This window comes from Cololabis saira, chromosome 5 (genome assembly GCF_033807715.1).
Source record: "Cololabis saira isolate AMF1-May2022 chromosome 5, fColSai1.1, whole genome shotgun sequence".
Lineage (NCBI taxonomy): Eukaryota > Metazoa > Chordata > Actinopteri > Beloniformes > Belonidae > Cololabis > Cololabis saira.
In genome coordinates, this window is record NC_084591.1 from 22,118,808 (window position 1) to 22,137,140 (window position 18,333).

The following is an 18,333-nucleotide window of genomic DNA, read 5'->3' on the forward strand; positions in this document are numbered from 1 at the left end:
AGGCCAGAGCTCGAGAAGATCTAAGAGACTGGACGCCGGCTACCACATGGTATTTATACCGCAACGGTAGCCGACATAAAAACCCGACCTGCATGGAGTGCAAGAAGACGTATCTACTTTGTTTAGTGCCAATGGCAGTCAGGAAGGAATTAAACAGAACAACCATTGACAATACTGTGCTAATTAATAAGGATAGGGTGGCATGTGTTGTAATACCACTTTGGCTGTTAACTAACCTTTCATTAAATAGATGAAAGCTAGTTTATCTAAAGTAGTCCAGAATATCTTGGTACTCCATTTAAGGTGTTAAATTACCGGTTGTACTCTGATTTCCTTATGAATTACAATAATTTGTGATAGTTACGCTGCGTAATTAAAATGGATCCCAGAGGGGATCAATTCCGGGCTTGTAAGAGGTGTCCATGCTGTATAACTGTGCATATGTTGGTGAGGAGATGGCTCGTTCCAGGCCGTCGCACCGAGGCTCTGGAAGGATCTCCCACCGTCTCTACGTTCGCTGGACTCCATCAACGCTTTTCAGAGCAAACTTAAAACCCACCTGTTTCTACAAGCATTTAAGCATCAGTAGTGAGAGGGTTGTTTTATGACCACCATGTTGATTTTATGTACTTTTATTCTAGGAGTCTTGTTCTTCTTGTTTTTATTTTATTCATACTTTTATTATATTTTTTTATTCTTTGTGAAGCACCTTGTGACATTCCCTTGTCTGTGAATGGTGCTCTATAAATAAACTTTACTTACTTACTTACAATATTCTTATGTAATAAATGTTCTCAAATGATTTATCGTGTTTTTCTGCAAAGGACTGTTTCTGCTCATTTATGGACTAACAGTGCCATTAGAGTTCGCTGACCCCACGTTTAGATCATGCAGGGGTTTACTGAAGGTAAAGTAACAACAGGGCACAAGAGTTTTGACCCTCGGCAAACACAGTAGCTGAAGTGGCCTCACCGCAAAGAGGTTTCTACTCACAGCAGATGTTATTAATGATAGCAGACACAACTGTGCTCCAATGTCTGAAAGCACATTGAAAATCTGTCATGTTTTCATAATCTGTATGATGATATGTTGAATAGGTCAGGTTATGTTGTTGTACCTATCAAAAGGGAGACATTAAAATATGGTTACGTCTACATGGGTTTGTTCTGTGCAAGGTTAGATTTTGTTGTGTTTACAGTCCAGGCTGCTGCTGCTGGAAGAAATGTTCAGAATGGGGACAACCTGCACAGGGTCAATGAATTACAATGCTGAAACCTGAGAATACCACCGTCCATGTTAACACACAACAGCTGTTTTTTTCCAGAAGTAAACTTTTCTTTCACTGTAGCCGCCGCAGATTTTTTTCTCCCCGCCTCAGAAGGGGAACTGATAAATAGTAAATGCTCCTGTTGTGATTGCCACTGCTTCTAATGAAAGAAATGCTTCTCTCAGAGCTTTTACCTAGTTCAGTAGCCCTCTTATCCCCGGCCCTCCCTGCCATACCTCCCCCTTTCTTCTCTTTTGTTTTGTTATTCACCTGGGAGAGTTGGAGAACAAATACCTGAAATACCTTAAACTCAGCTCAGGTTTCATTGCGATGCTGCTCATGTTGTGACCACCTTTGTTGGGGAAAAGTTGGACCCAACTAGCATGATGTTTGTCAGTTGAGGAAAACAGAGTGACAAGAAGTTTTTCTGGTCACTTTAAGAGAAATCTATGTGGGGTACATACATGCGTTAATGTTAGCCTGTGTGATTTTTATCACACGTTGAACTGCCTATGCTGAAAACAATGGATGGGTTGTTTGTGTGTATACTTAAAAACTTCAGTCTGTGTTTCTATCAGAGGTTCTGCCCCTGTTGCGTCACAGCGGAAATTGTACTTCGACCAGTTTTTTTTCTTTTTCAGCAAATCTGAGTCTGTGTTTTCTTTTGCTCCATTCCCAGTGTGAATCACAGAAGCTGTCTGACTCCAACTGGATGGAAGACATTGTTTCTCACTAGATATTGGAAGTATTTTGAGCCCCTCCAGGATTTGAAAGCTGCAATATTTTTTCAAAGTAGGGGGAATCAAAGAGCTGCAACGACTCAAGAGAAGGAAAGGGAAGGGAAAAAAAAAATCTCAGCTGATTCTCAAAGAAGTGGGAAACATCCATGCACGATGCCCTGCGATGTTTCGCCACGGCTGCTACTCCTGATCTTTACTATGTTTGGGATGGCCCACAGTTGCCTGCAGGACCCTGTTTCAGCCTACAGATTCACTGGAACTGTCTGCAGACTCACCTACCCTGCTGCTGCTGTGTGTGAGTTCTGTCTGGATTTTTCATTGATTGATTTCATTGACTCATTTAAAGCAGGCATTACACTTCAAAGACACTGGGTGTCAAAATCCAGTATTTATATTACTGATAAATAGAATAAAAATAACGTATTTATATGAAAAGTGTATCATATGTCTTCTCTCTAAGGTCTTTCATTTTATGGTCACTTTTGCCAGAAATCTTGTAGGAGATTTTACCAGCACCTTCAAGTCAGATGATAGTACTGGCCTTGAGGGGTGAAAAACAGTGTTGGCAACATCATTTCATGTGGATTAATCTAAAATACATACAAACAGGATGAGAATCAGTCTTCAGGAGCTTGATAAGGCAGGTAGCCAGGCCAGCCATCCCAATTCCTTTTCCTTGAGTTGGAAGCCTACTTCATCTTCTTTTAAGTGGTTTTCACACATGCTTGTTGTAAACCCTCACTCACGATCATCTTTTTTTTATGCTAGATGTTAATTGGTCTATTAGTGGACTTTGTGAGAATTACTCATCGGGTCATCTTGAAAATAGATTCTGTTCAGAGGCTAAGGTTCTTTATTTGACTTTATGCACTGCTAGTCTAAAACCTTGAAGAAAATGTCCCTGCGAGGCTGCATGTGATAACTCAAATATGTACCGAATATTCCCAACTTTTTGTCAAATTTCCTCCACCAGTATCCTCTTATTAAAGACAGAAAATCTCAAAAGAAAATAATAAGACAATACTTTAGGTTTTTTATGGAGGATTTGTGGCCCCAGAGAATGTGTGCATGCCTCTATGTTCCTTAGCAGATGTCGATCAAGAAGATGCACATAGATTGTTGTAAAAGAAATTGTCAGTGTCAATGTCACATTTTTTCATAAAACACATTTAAAAACAACAGGGGTTGACCGAAGTGCTGTACAGATAAAATTACATAAAAACAATAAAACATATACAACAAGCATGAGAAAAAGACTTAAAAGTCAGTAAAAAAAGATAGGTTTTCAGTGCGGATTTAAAAAACCTCAAGATTGTGGACATCCTAATGTCGGCCGGTAAGTTGTTACACACATACCAACACTAGAGCAACATTGCATTAAGTAAACACTCACATTGTCCTATAAACAAAACACAGTGATGTGGTGTACTTTGTATATCTCTTGAGCACTTCACTTGAGCACTTCACCAAGCCATTCCCACATAAAATCTCTTATAAACAATCTCCAGCTATGGAGTGGGGTTATGAAAAGGTAAAAGAAGAAAAGGATTAGTCCTTTTATATCCTTTCATGGACATTATTTCAATAATTTTGAAAATGAAATCCTTTGCTCCTCCAGTCCATATATCTCTGTCGTTCGACTATCTTCAATTACATTTTGTGTTTATCTGTCGTTGACAGTGAATGAGAAAACCACAAAAGTGATTGAAGCAGCATTTCAACATGCCCGATACCCAAGTATGCAGGGAGAGAAATCTCTGCTCTTCGTAGGCAAAATCTCATATGGCCTGGACAAGTGAGTGGACATACACATTGTGCAAAGACATGAACACAGAAGATGCTTTGGTATCATGTGCTGATTCTCTTTCACCTCATCTAGTTTAGAGATTCACAACCTGTCGATTGGTCGGAGCGCGTTTGAGCTGCTTCCAGGGAAAGGCATTGCCCTGGAAATAAGCAATGTGTCTGCAGTGTTCAGAGGGACCTTAAAGTATGGATACGGCAGTTGGCTGTGAGTCAGTGTGCAACTAGCACCAATGCAGATCACCTTATTCACTGATTTGCTAAGACAAGAAAAGAGCCACATATTCTTAATTACAACACACAACATACTGAGTCCTTTGGGTGAGTTGTCAATACACTGGTACCCCTTCACTTTCACTTTTCTGTGCACAAGGAACTACTCTCCAGCTGTATATTGTCATATACCCATGATCCTTCTGAACCGGTTGCATCATCAAAATGGTATAACAGAAACCTGTCATGAAGAGAGGTTTAAAGAGGACTCAAATCCAAGAGGTCAGGGAGCATAGGTACAGCACAGTGTTCTTTATTTGAAAGCACCATAAAGGAGTTTGTTGGGGTTTTTTTAGTTAAAATGTCAGTTTCATATAAAAGGATATTTGATTATCTTTAGTGTCATCAATCTCTGATCTCCCGTTTCTACTTTTAGCAAAAACTAGCCCGAGTAACTTTGGGCTCCCAGTAATTTTTTGTGTCTACTGCATTTTGCTTTATGGTGCCTTATCCTACATCAGTAATGACTAAACTAGTTCACAGAGCAACAATCGACATGTCAGAGGCAACTAAGAGACTCAGACTGAACCAATGATGGAAATCACCTGACAGGTGAAGAAGTTTCAAAGTAAAACAGGAAGCAATACAATTACAAAAACTAGCTCTGCTAGTGCTTGCTTCAGCTCTGTCAGCACTCATTTTGGTAGTTGTTTTGCACTTAAAATGAAGATTTTTTGGACAGATTTTATCAGCAAGAATGTAAAGTAATATTAATCAACGTTATAGGTTAGCATAAGCTAAGCCAAACCAGCTAAAATAGCCAACAGTGACTGGTATATATATGCCCCCAAACTCAAAATCCCAAGACCGGGACTGAAAATGTAATTTTATAGCAATAATTTATCAATAACTCACACAAACCACATGGGAGGGTTGAAGGGGAGAAGGGGCTCACCAACAGGATGCTCAAAGACATAACCATCTACAATGAGTCTGAAGAACTTTAGATAATAAAAGTTACTACATCTATTTTTCTCTTTAAGGTTAAATAAATTATTATTTAATTGAAATGAATTGAATTGACTGAATTAAACTGAATTGTTAAGAGCAACAGTTGAGAGTGCTTCCTTTACTTCCTCCTTTTTCTTCAGTGAGCTTTTAATATTGTCTTACTTTGCTCTACTGTTGGACTAGTTTCTACTGCTGATACACTGTAGTACTTAGTTAAGTTGATTCACGCATACATGATTAGCCAATAAATATGTTTTGATGAAGAAGAATTTGCTAAAATTTTCCTCACAGATAATGTATACTCACAAAAACTCAGGGTAAAATGACCAAAGATCTTATGGCTTCTGACTCTGGACTTCTTTCCTTAGTCATACTACTGCATCTGAGAGCAGCCTTCAACATCACCTCACACAGCATTCTCCTTGACAGACTATCATCTATCAAAATAAATGACACATCCCTCAACTGTCTCAAATCATACCTCCACTTCTTTTCATCATTTATATGCGACCTCTTGGCCATATCTTATGTAATTTTCAACATCAACCGTTATACTGATGACGCTCTGTGTGTCCACCAAAACCCTTCTTATCCCTTCCACCAACCAAGTTAAATCCTGTTTTTTCTGCATTAAAAAAAACCTTAACAAAAATCTTAACAGTGAAAAACATTAAGGTCTGAATCTACTCTTACAACATTTGACAGCTTTACCATCACAACCAACAACATGACCCCACAGGCCAAGAGCCTGGGTTTCACCCTTGACAGAACCCTAATCTCTGGACTTCTCTCCCACATCATGTATGCAATACCAATATGCCTTCAGATTTTCAAACCCTAATTGAAGACAAATCCTTTTAAAATTGCTTATTCTTAAAAGTTCACTGTCTCCATTTGATTGTTTTTCTGTTATACTATGATAGACTGTCCTTTTATTGTTGTTGTATCTTTCTTATATAGTTTGATTTATTGATATCTTTTATTTCGAACATAAGTACAAAAATCTTTAAAAAAAAAACCAATAAATCAATAACATAAAAAAAGAACAATAATAATCACTAAATAATAAATGTAACATTGTAAACAAAGTGGACGAAAATTAATTAATATAATAGCAAATGTGTTATGCTCGAAAAAGGAATGATCCTGGTTGTTATTATTATTATTATTATTATTATTATTATTAATAATTATAATAATAATAATAATAATAATAATAATAATAATAATAATAATAAATATCACCAAAGATTAATGTTTAACTTCAACACAGGAGTTCTAATTACATAAAAATCAGTTTAATGATAAAATAATGAAAAGTCAGATAGTTATATAACTGAGGCTAGCCGGCTACTCTAGCAACAGTCTGGGGTGTTCAGCGTGTTGTTCCTTCATCGGTCACCAGTGTTGCTGGCTACTGTTGGTTCAAGGCACAGATACATGGATCAAAGTCCAGTAAAGTTTAAATACATTACATCCATCCAGATATAACGGGATGTTTCCCGGAAACTCAGGTGTTCTATATTATTTTCTGAGAGTTAATGTTTTTTGTTCAAAATTTGTTGTTGTTGTTGTTGTTGTTTGTTTTTGTCTTGTCATACTGCAAATGACACTCACAAAAATTGTTTACTACTTTACAACTAAAGTCAACATTAGTATTAAAGTGGTTTACATTTATTGTCATTGACCGTGTTTCTCTCTTATAGTGTCAATGTTGCACAAGCTATTGACTTGGAGATTGAGTCTCAGATTGATCTTGGAATCAAGCCAAAGCTTTGTGAGTCACTTAAATGCTTTACATGAACTTTATTACAACTTTGAGGTACTTACACTTTACTTTTCAAATGTTATATTACTTTATGCTTAAACTCTTACGCATTTCAAATATACCTTTTAATCCTCTCTACTGTTTTTGCCATCGTCATAATTGCATTTCCCAATGTTTCTACAATCCAAATAGTGAAAATGATATGGTAGATTTATACAACTTTTTCCTGTTCTTTCATCTGTCCCTCTGGTATCTGTCTCTCCCTTTTGTCAGACTGTGGCAAGGGGAAGGTTGCGGCAGACACGTCAGATTGTTATCTGACATTTCACAAGCTTCGTCTTCACCTGCAAGGAGACAAAGAGTAAGTGAGAAAACCACCCGGAGACAAGTGAACAGAGCATCTGCATGACATGATCAGTGTGTCCGAGTCTGTTAAGTTGTGTCTGCTTGTTGTTGGTCAGGCCAAACTGGCTGAAGAGAGTCTTCACCGACTTTATCACCTTCACTGTTAAGCTGGTCATTAAAGGACAGGTGAGGGTGAAATAAAGCCCAAGTTTTGTCATGTGTCTGCCTGTTTGTTATAAAAGTTAAACAAAGGCACATCTGTCCTGAAATGCAGATTTGTAAGGAGATTAACAAGCTTGCAGACATAATGGCTGAGTTTATCCAAGACACAGCGGGTGAGTGCACAAGTTATTTTATGTGATTTGATCAAAGTTATTTGCACCCTTCCACTTGCATTAAGACAAGAACTCTTGCTGATCGCCTTTAAAGTAATCCAATCCCTTCCTGTTAACAATTTCTGCAGTTTTTGTATGAATGTTATGGATACTCTGACCTGTGACCTAAGCCCCGGTCAAGGCTCATATTAAAATGCATCAGACTAAATCCAATCACAAGGGACCAATGTGTTACACCTGTGTTCACACCATCCAATAAAATGTGAATCTGAACCATTTGGTGGCAGACCATTTTCAAACTTGTACTTGAGTGACTGATTGGATCTGAGTCTTTCCTATTCACACTGGACTAAAATAACCCCAGAATTACCTGCGGTAATTCAGAAATTTCTGGCTGATAACTGTATTTAAGTAAGTGAAGTCTGTGTTTTAGGTTTTACCGTGATATACAGACATTGACCACGGAAGTGATGTCGAGGCATTGCGTTTTATTAAATGATTACCTTTTATTGAACGTTAGATTAAAACATTAAGGTAAAAGTATCTGATCAGACAATCAAGAGTTAGATTTCTGTGACGACACGTCACATTTTGACAAGTGATGATATCGAAAAACGGTGCATCAGTCTTGGTTTTCAGTTTTCCAGTTTTCCAGTTTTCTAACAACTTAACAGTAAACGTAAGCAGTTTTCGTTGAAGTCCTTCACTTACTGCACTAAGAGAACTAAGTCAGAAAGATTTTGAGCCTGATGAAAGATGAAAATTTAAAGGAATTTTTTTAGAATAAATTTAAATTTAATGAATTTTCTTCCATGTCAGCCTGAAAGACAAAAGGCCATTTTAAGAAGAACACAGCTTTGCTTCGACGAGTTTAGGGGTTCAGTCTCGATGTTTACAATATTAAACTTCAAAAAACACCTTTGGTCCTTTTTGTAAGAGTGGATGGTTAGTTGGTGTTTATTTGTGTTCACAGCGCACTTACTCAGTGATGGAGGCATCAGTGTGGACATCGGTGTTACTGCTCCACCTGTCATCACTGCTAACTACATAGAATCATACCACAAGGTAAATAAGACCCATACATACAAAACAAGACATATTTCTCCTTTAAAATGTATTTGAAAATGATAACCTTGTGACAATGTGAAGAAGCAAATACATGTAACATGGTTAAGATGAACAGAGACAGGGTTTATTGTTTGGTTTTGGTGTGGTTTGAAGGAGAAACAACCATAATACGTCGGGACATTGTTTATGACTATCAAAGAGGCATCCATCCATCCATCCATCCATTTTCTTCCGCTCACCCGTTACTGGGTCGCGGGGACAGCAGTCTTAGCAGAGATGCCCAGACTTCGCTCACCCTAGACACTTCCTCCAGCTCTTCCGAGGAGAGTCAGAGACGTTCCCAGGCCAGCCGAGAGACATAGTCTCTCCAGCGTGTCCTGGGTCTTCCCCGGGGTCTCCTCCCGGTGGGACATGCCTGGAACACCTCCCTAGGGAGGCGTCCAGGAGGCATCCGGTACAGATGTCCAAGCCACCTCAGCTGACTCCTCTCAATGTGAAGGAGCAGCGGCTCGACTCCGAGCTCCTCCCGGGTGACCGAACTCCTCACCCTATCTCTAAGGGAGCGTCCAGCCACCCTGCGGAGGAAACTCATCTCGGCCGCTTGTATCCGCGATCTTGTCCTTTCGGTCACTACCCAAAGTTCATGACCATAGGTGAGGGTAGGGGCGTAGATTGACTGGTAAATCAAGAGCTTCGCTTTTCGACTCAGCTCCCTCTTCACCACGACGGCCCGGTACATCGACCGCATAACTGCGGACGCTGCACCGATCCGTCTGTCAATCTCACGCTCCATTGTTCCCTCACTCGTGAACAAGATCCCGAGATACTTGAACTCCTCCACCTGAGGCAGGACTTCTCCACCCACCCGGAGAAGGCATGCCACCCTTTTCCGATGGAGAACCATGGCCTCGGTCTTGGAGGTGCTGATTCTCATCCCTGCCGCGTCGCACTCGGCCGCAAACCGCCCCAGCACATGCTGGAGGTCCCGGTCTGATGAAGCCAACAGGACAACATCATCTGCAAAAAGCAGAGATGAAATCCTGTGGTTCCTGGCTGCACCTAGAAATTCTGTCCATAAAAATTATGAACAGAACTGGTGACAAAGAGCAGCCCTGCCGGCAATGCAAACCAGACTCCTGCTCCGATCATTCAGAGGCCGAACAGCCCTTAGTAGAGGGCCCCGGATCCCATACTCGTGGAGCACACCCCACAGAATGGCACGAGGGACACAGTTGAATGTCTTGTCCAGATCCACAAAGCACATCTGGAATAAAGAGGCACTTTACAAAAAAATCATCAATTCTTATGTGCTTTCCCTTTCTATGTATACCTTCCAGGGTCTGACCAACTACAGAAATGTAACTTCTGTGATCAGCGACTCGGTTTTCCATCCAAGCCAACTGACCGAAAACAAGATGCTTTACTTTTGGTTTTCAGGTCAGCAATTGTGATTCCGTCTTAAAATTGGAAGCTATGGGAATGTACTGTAAATGTGTAATTCAGGATGTGTGAAAACCATATCCATTGATCCACTTGATTCTGTTTTGTAGCAGGGACCTGGATCCTGTTCCAGCAGATCACACTTACTTGCTTGTTACCTCTGTAAAGTCAATCTATCATATTATTACACACATTATGGTATGAACAGCATTATGAAGACTAGTAATGCAACTGTCATTTATTTTACTGATCTAGTATTCTATTGATCACTCAATTATGAAGAAATAAACTAGTTATTATTCAGTTAATTGGTTTATAAATACTTTTGCCTTATTAAAAGAGCATATAAAAAAAGGAAAAAAGATCAATCTCTGAAATATCTCAAAATGTTCTTATTTACATGTTGCAATTTTTTTATTTAGCTCTTCAACAATTTTATACGCAGAAACCCTTAAAGGAGACCTATTATGGCATTTAATGTATATTTTAAACGGGCCTTGAATGTCTTAAAAACAATCAAAAGCTTGTTTTTTCTACATAAATGAGAAATTCAGCCTGTGGGCCATGTCTCTAGTTTTACCGCTTCTAACCTTCTCTGTGAGGGATTCTGAGGGGCAGGGAGGCTATGATGAGGCTCTGTGCTGATTGGCTGCCTGAATGAGGTGTAGCAGGGGAGGGCACAAAGCCTCCCTCCGGGCAGAAGATCAGCATGTGGGGCTACTTGAAGAGCAGCCGGCTCCGTACACAAACCGTGTCCCATGCAATGCGATCGAACTTCAGTGACAAAATCAATTCCATTCCTTTATTTTCTATTGGACTGTCCTAACTGGCCGCGAGTTTAACGGTTTCAGTGTGGACAGAGAGCGTCCGATGTCACGCAGCTCGACGCGATAGTCGGACGCTCTCATGCATTTATGACACGGTGTAAACGGATCTTAAGCCTGAATTACGGTTCTGCGTTAAATCGACGCGTAGCCTACGCCGTAGGCTCTGCGTTGGTGTAACGCGGAACCATAAATCAGCCTTTAGTCACCTCGTCTTCACACAGGAAGATTTAATTGAATTCTAAACAGGTACACCACAGTTATTTACTCCGATTCCTCATTCTTTCATTTCTTATGTTACAAGACAAATGAATCATGTTAACTGTAAAGAAATCACAACACTGAATTTTCACAAATGGCAACTTTATTGTTAAAAAAAATGTAAGTTGTATATAAATAACATTTATGCACTATTGCTGGCTCAAGGAAGGACCGTGCATCTTCTGAAGGTGTCGTTGAACAGCTTCAGGTGCTTGGAAGATCTGAAACCATAAACAGAAATAAATGTATTACGGTACTAATAGAGCTCCGTAACACGGAGTAACACCGGAGCTAAGCTAAATACTTAGCCCATGCAAAGATCATACTTGTAAACAAATTTAAATAAAATTAAAAAAATAACGTCACTTACCGCTGACTCGTGTGCAGTTGCCAGGTCCCTGCTGTTGGTACTGATCCTTTTATGAGGGTAAGTGTTGATACAAAACCTAATTTGTACTGTCCCTCGTTGTTCAAACAGCCACCGCTTCTGAACAAGGCGGACGCTCCGACCGGCGGAGTTAGTTGTGGCCGTGGTTTCAGCAGCGGAGGAGACCGAGGCGTGGTTTGCATTTTGCTTACGTAACGAAAATGCACAAATCTGAAGGGCTCGTAGAAGTCACATGACACTGGAAGATTCAGCCGGGCGGGGTGAACAGACATTGCAGAACTTGGTGGCTTTCCATCTTCTCTGAGTTGTCAGGGTGAGGGGAGACCACTTTATATATGTTAAAGCAAGAAAAAACGTGTTTTTCATAATAGGTTCCCTTTAAGGAAGTACGTATATTTTGGCAGAGCACTACCTCCAGGTGCAGTGATTGCCTTCAGCAGCACTGTTGCTAGGTAATGCAGGCTTAACACATAAGCATATAATCAGAGAGAAACCAGATGTCTTTGCTGCAGTGAATGGGACCAGGTGCTGGTTTGGTGAGGCTTGACATATGTGGAGAAGAAGACAGTAAACAAAGCACAGACGAGTGTTCAGCTGTAGTACAGCCTGCATCCCTACATGTTCACATGAAACAAATTCATTAAGTGAAGTTTCAGTGGAAAATAATTTACAAAAAAGATTTTTTTGTTATCAACTTAATCGAGTGTCTTGAATAATCGTTTCATCTCATATCACACAGTGAAAATATAATTAACCAGTGTATAGCATTATTAACCTGGCTATCTATACATATGTACACTTGGGGTCCTGTAACCCTCCGATTCACAGTCACTCCCATCAGTACAGAGCGTACCGGACCAATCACAATGAGGCAGATTGTAGCACGGCGAGTGCTACGGGGCCCGACCGACAGGATAGAGAGGACACGGAGTTTAGTGCAGAACCCTTTATTTACCAGCAATCACTCAAGACACGTGCTTCCAGCTCCTTCACAGCAGCTTCTCAGTCCGACATCAACAGCAGCTTCAGTCTCCCATGACCCCTTGCTGCTGTCCAGCCCCGCCTTATCAAGGCTGGCAGGGTGGAGAGGTTGACGGGCCACACCTGTGTCCCGTCAGCCTGAGTGGCTGCACCTCCTCCACCCTGCCACACACCCCCAATGCCAAACTAACGACCGGGGTCCGTCCGGCCGAGCCTACTCCCCCCCCCGCCCCCTCAGAGCGGGAGAGGAAGCCCGGAACCGCCGACTGCGCCCCGGGCCTTCCAGGCCCGGACCCGTCGGGAGGCCGCCCTCGGCGTCCAGCCGACCAGAGGGAACGGTCGGGGGGCCGTCCTCGGCACCGGGCCGACCGCCGAGAACGCCGGTGGTGGCCCCGGGCCAGACGGTGCGTCCAGGACCACCCCCTCCTCCGTGATGCGGCCCCGCGCTGGCCTCTGGTCCGCCTTCAGGACCGCCTCCTCCGTCACGCCGCACTGCCCCGAAACTGTTGCGTCCAGGACCGCCGCCTCCTCCTTGACGCAGCCCTGCTCCGGCTGCCGGTCCGCCTCCACCTCCGCAGCCCCCTCCGACTCCGTCTCCGACTCCGCCTCCGACTCCGACTCCGCCTCCGCCTGGCGACCTGCAGCCACTGCCTCCCGGCCAGTCGGCTGCAGCCCCGCCAGCGCTGCCGCGGCGAACCTCAGGCGTGGTGCCGGGATTGGGCCGCTCCGGGGGTCCCACCGTCTCGGGAGCCGTCGCTTGGCAGCCCGCAGCTTCTGCCTCCTGGCTTCTCAGCTGCGGCCCGCCAGCCCCTCCCGCGCTGCTCCGGTGAACCTCAAGTGTGGCACAGGTGTCGGTCGCTCCGCGGCAACAAGCGCTTCCAGCATCGCGAGCTGCTCTCCCTGGCCCTGAAGCATGGCTGCCAGGTCCGCCATGGCATGGGCAAGCACGTCCAGGGCCCGCTCCGTCCCTCCCTTCTCCATCCCATCGGGATCACAATGAGGCAGATTGTAGCACGGCGAGTGCTACGGGGCCTGACCGACAGGATAGAGAGGACACGGAGTTTAGTGCAGAACCCTTTATTTACCAGCAATCACTCAAGACACGTGCTTCCAGCTCCTTCACAGCAGCTTCTCAGTCCGACATCAACAGCAGCTTCAGTCTCCCACGACCCCTTGCTGCTGTCCAGCCCCGCCTTATCAAGGCTGGCAGGGTGGAGAGGTTGACGGGCCACACCTGTGTCCCGTCAGCCTGAGTGGCTGCACCTCCTCCACCCTGCCACACAGATTTTATGCAACGATCCAGTATTCAACAAAACAGAGATAACTGCAGAATTGCTAGTAACACCTTGGATCAACAAGTTTTAAAAAGACCAACCACTATCATACCATGTGATATAAAAATACATGTAAATAAGTTGCCCTTTAACCCTAGACCAGTTCTTCAACCCCTTGATTGCTGCTGCTCATGAAGACGGCCGCTTTCAACTCAACATTTCATCAGAGGAGCTGACTGTAAGTGAGCCACCTTATTGGTCTGTGAATGCGGATGTAACAAGTCAGTACAAGTGTCTAAACCCATCTGAACCAAATGTTATTTTCAGGAGCTTTTTAAGACCAGTCTCTCCAGTGTCATGCCTGAATATATTGAAAAGGTACAAATGAAAAACACCTGATTATTGTTCATTCCTAGAGACAAAGTATTATATTTTTGACGGACATTCACTTCATTTTGCTCTTGTGTTCAGTGTCTGATAGACTCTGCAGAGCTCCGAGTGTGGAGTTCATCCGCTCCCTTTCTTAACACCTCCACCACCGGGTCAAGGGTCAGCGCACAGGCCTCTGGAGAACTCCACTGTGGGAATCAGGGCACGCCAGCACTCTTCTTCCAAACGGTACTTTGTAAAATGTTTATTTAGTTTTTGTTCCACATTTTCCAGTTGAAACAGTTAGGTCAAAGTAATGACACGTGGCTGAAAGTAACGCATATCCAAACCAAGGAAAGGAAAATGAATGAATCAACAGTTAAAATGTCAAAGTGAATATTAAATGGTGACATAATTCTTTTATAAAGGCTTATACCAGAAGTGAGGGAGTTTTGCTGTTTGTTGTGCTCACCTATGCAGTTTATAAGTTATTACTACTGTAAAGGAAATACTGCCTTGTTTGTGTTTTTTTAATCTATTGTCTTCTGTTAAACTGATGTATGCTTTTTTTTTTAAAGAAAAATATTCTGCTGGTCTTCAAGGTGAATCAAACAAAATCTACCACGCCATGCGTTGGCAGTACCTGTTTTGCAATATGCATTTTCCTCTCCCTTACAAAAAGAAAGTTCCATGTTTTTGTTCTCTTGGATGGGCTGTGCTGGAAAATCAATTTCCCTTTGGGGATTAATAAAGTCGAATTGAACTGAACTGAATTGAACTGAATTGAATTGAAGGCCCATAAGAGTTTCAGTTTGCTCATCTCATTTTTATGTGTTTGTTTAGAACGTGTCCATAGATATCACAGTTTCCTATACTGACAAGAAACTCTTCCTGCATGGCACACCCAAAGAGTAAGACCTTTCTTGTTATCTTTTTGCAAAGATTTGTAATCTTGTTGGTGCTTTAGTCTTTTTTTTTTCTTTTTTCATGAATTCTGTTGAACTTCTCCATTGTTGATCAGGTTCAGGCTCTAACATTAAATTTGAACTCAATGGTAATAGATACTTACCCTCCCATTCATGGCCATTTCCACCGGTACCAAACCAAAAGCAACGGGGCAGAAGCCTTCCCCAGTGTAATGACTCATGATAGCTGGGGAACTGCTCATAACACCTTGGATAAACCAATATATTTACCCAGTCATAGCTGCAATAATAAATAAATAAATACATAGAAAAAAACGTTTGGTGAGCAGGGGTTTTATATTTGAGAAAATCATTCATATACTTTAAAGGTTTTATATGTAATCTAACAAGGCTTGCCAACAAGCATTGTTAAGTCGCTCTGCGTAACAATGCCACTTCTGACCATATGGGGGCGTACAGCTCTGCTGAGAGTTTATATCGAGCATTACATTTATTTCTAATATGATTGATTGGCAGTCAGCTCAATCAACAGCCGTTATCGCTTCCTCTGTAATCATCATGCTACAGTCCTTGGTGAAGCAACCATCCATTTGTACGAACCCAACGTCGGCTAAACGAAATGGTCATATTGGACTTAGCCATAGAGTCAACATGTTAAAGGATATATCCTGCTGTAAATGTCTGATGGCAGCTCTGCAATATTTTTGCAAGGTCCAGATGAAGGAGCTGGGAGTAAGCTCAGAAACCAATGGGTCACGTGACACAGTCTATGCTTATAATACCACTTTGTACTTCATTGTGTCTTACACCAGGGGCTGACACTTATTTGAGATACTCTCCCATCGTGTGAACTGAAGTGGTATTCCTTATTAGAGAGATTCAATGTTAATAATCTAATAATAACAAAATAATAATAAAATGAAATAAAATATATGAATGTATGTTTGATTAGCTTGTCAGACGGCGTTGCCTTTATGCTTTGTATGTATCAATTCTCTTCCATCTGTAGGATCTCAGTGCTCCGGGCCGAGCAACCCTCACAGAATACAATGGTAAGTTGTTTCTACCACCACTAATTTAATAATGATTAATTTCAACTTATTTGCATAACTATAGTTACATTTCAGTTAAACGATAGTTACAGTCCTTTTGAATCTGGAGAATTTACAATTTATGTGGCTTGTTTAGCCCCTCTGAGTCTATTAAAACCTACCATCTGCATTGGCAGACATTCTGGGAAGCAAGAAGTCAAGCTCTCTTCTTCTAAAACATCTTAAAAAAGATCAAATTTAATTCAATAAACAATAAAACAAAACAAGGAAACCTAGTCAGCATTGATCGTATATTCTCATGCAGCTATAAACTATTTAACCAGACTTGTTTAGTCAATGTCTCTCTGTTTCAGTTGCAAGATGATTCCCAACTGCAATTCATAAGAGAAGCTGTGGAGAGAATAGGTATTCCTAAAGTCCTGTCAGGTAAGAAATGACACCTCAGTTTAACCCCTAACCTTATAACACTAACAACAATAGGTCTTCTTATAGAACATCCTATACAAAGTGGATTGTCCTTTCAGAAAATGTGATGTGTGTGTGTTCCAGTACTTGAGGTTGAGATCACCAGACTGATGGACAAACAAGGTGTAAACTTATTTGACATCATTGACCCTGAAGTGCTTCCTCAGGACGTAAGTGCTGATTTTTATTCTCCGTGCGGCCCCTGCTTGTGTTGGGCGCCTGCACTCATGTGGCTCCTGTCTTTTCCTTCTTGCTGTGCTGCAGGGTTTTCTGGTGACTCAGATGGACTTTGGCTTCCCTCATCACCTCCTGGTTGACTTCCTCAAGAAGACGCTGCAGTAACTCGGCAGCTCCTACGCGTCGTGGGACAGAATTGTTTTAAGGGAGCCAGATAATGCAGATGAAAATGTTCGTGTTTTGAGTTCATGTCAGTAGATTAGAGACATAACTGTGGAGGTGTAGGAATTGGAATTGAACTGAATTATAACATGACGTTGGATTGAGGGAGTTGCGTTTCATGCCCCTTTTTGTCATATTGTCTTCTTATTGTACAAAAACTTTGTTTGCACCATAAATTACTAATCTGTTGCCTTGTCTGGAAATGTAAGGAAGGACTTTTTCACAAGAAGGGAAATATACATTTAGCAACCGTATTTTTTCCTTGTTCTGTGAGTGTGTGCATTTTAGTTTTGTAAGCATCAGTAAAATCCTGCTCTACATGGAGATCTGTTTTATTTTGTGTTCATATCACTTTCACACAGCGGTTGCAGTATAAATATAGTGATCCCAAGCCGCCATAATCCTTTCCCAGTTTGCAATTTCACAAAGCATTAAGGCATTCTGCAATCTAAAGACCTTCTGCAGACCACTGTCAGCAGTTAGTCACCGACTGCTTTATCCACTCACCACTGAATAAAACAGCAGGATGGGAGGAAAAAAACACTATTAGAATCCCTGATGGAGCCACGGATGGTTGCTGATGGAGTTTGGGAGGGAGCTTCAGCGGGAAGAGCGACACCAACCTGAGGCTAGATGCAAAAGTAATGTCTGATAAGCTAAGTACACTATAAATAATTTAATAGTAATTAGGATTGCTGGGCGTCTGGTGCCCGGCGGGGTCCTGGTCCATCACCTTAGGTCCCCTGGCTGCCTTCTTCCGTAGTCATGGGGGCTCCACCCGGGGCTCCACCCGGGGCTCCACCCGGGGCTCCACCCGGGGCTCCCCGCTGTTGCCTGCTGGCCGCAGGTGGGGCTTGCTGGTGAGGAACTTCCGCCCGCCCTCTTCTCGTCCCCCGAGGGCGCTGCTGGTGGCATGGGTTCGGGTTTCTTCCTCGTCTGCTTCTGGTTTCTCAGGTGGCGTGGTTGTGCCCTCCCTCCTCCGTTATAGTTGCAGTTCAGCTAAGGCCTTGTTTTCACCTTGCACACAAACATACACAGACATACAAACCTCACTCACCTACATGCTCACCCCACAGTTTTGGGGACAGATAATTGCAGTGGTCTTGATTCAATTTTAGAAACCTGGGATGGTTGCTGTTTTCGTCTCTGCCTGTTTCTGTTTCTCGCTTGTTTTTCTCTCTCTTTCAGATTCCCAATGTTTGTGTGCCCGCTGTGTGCTTTCTTGTCTTTCAGATTTGCAGCAGATGTGTGCACCCCCCCATTCGTATCCCCCTCACTTTCTTTATTCACAGAAAATTTAATTAAATTACAAAAATAAATAAAAACAGCTTCATACAATGAGGAGAAAACTGTCTCTATGGGCTTCTTGCCAGTTGTTGCTGGTACCGTTGAGTTAAAAACAAA

At 42.2% G+C, this 18,333-nt stretch overlaps 1 protein-coding gene across 2 annotated transcripts; it reads left to right on the top strand.

Annotated features, from left to right (window-relative positions):
* The first annotated feature begins 1,946 nt into the window (after positions 1-1,946).
* Positions 1,947-17,253, top strand: cetp (cholesteryl ester transfer protein, plasma). 2 transcript variants are annotated; one of them, XM_061721208.1, is made up of 17 exons: positions 1,947-2,302; positions 3,688-3,802; positions 3,887-4,018; positions 6,741-6,811; positions 7,076-7,163; positions 7,264-7,333; positions 7,422-7,482; positions 8,456-8,547; positions 9,888-9,987; positions 13,877-13,956; positions 14,046-14,096; positions 14,190-14,336; positions 14,931-14,998; positions 16,023-16,065; positions 16,419-16,491; positions 16,615-16,700; positions 16,795-17,253. In XM_061721208.1, exons 1-17 carry the CDS (start codon positions 2,161-2,163, stop codon positions 16,870-16,872), a joined length of 1,497 nt encoding a protein of 498 aa, XP_061577192.1. In that variant the 5' UTR covers positions 1,947-2,160; the 3' UTR covers positions 16,873-17,253. The 2 variants fall into 2 exon arrangements, with proteins under 2 accessions (XP_061577192.1, XP_061577191.1); XM_061721207.1 differs by having other exon boundaries at positions 1,947-2,298.
* The last annotated feature ends 1,080 nt before the right edge of the window (positions 17,254-18,333 follow it).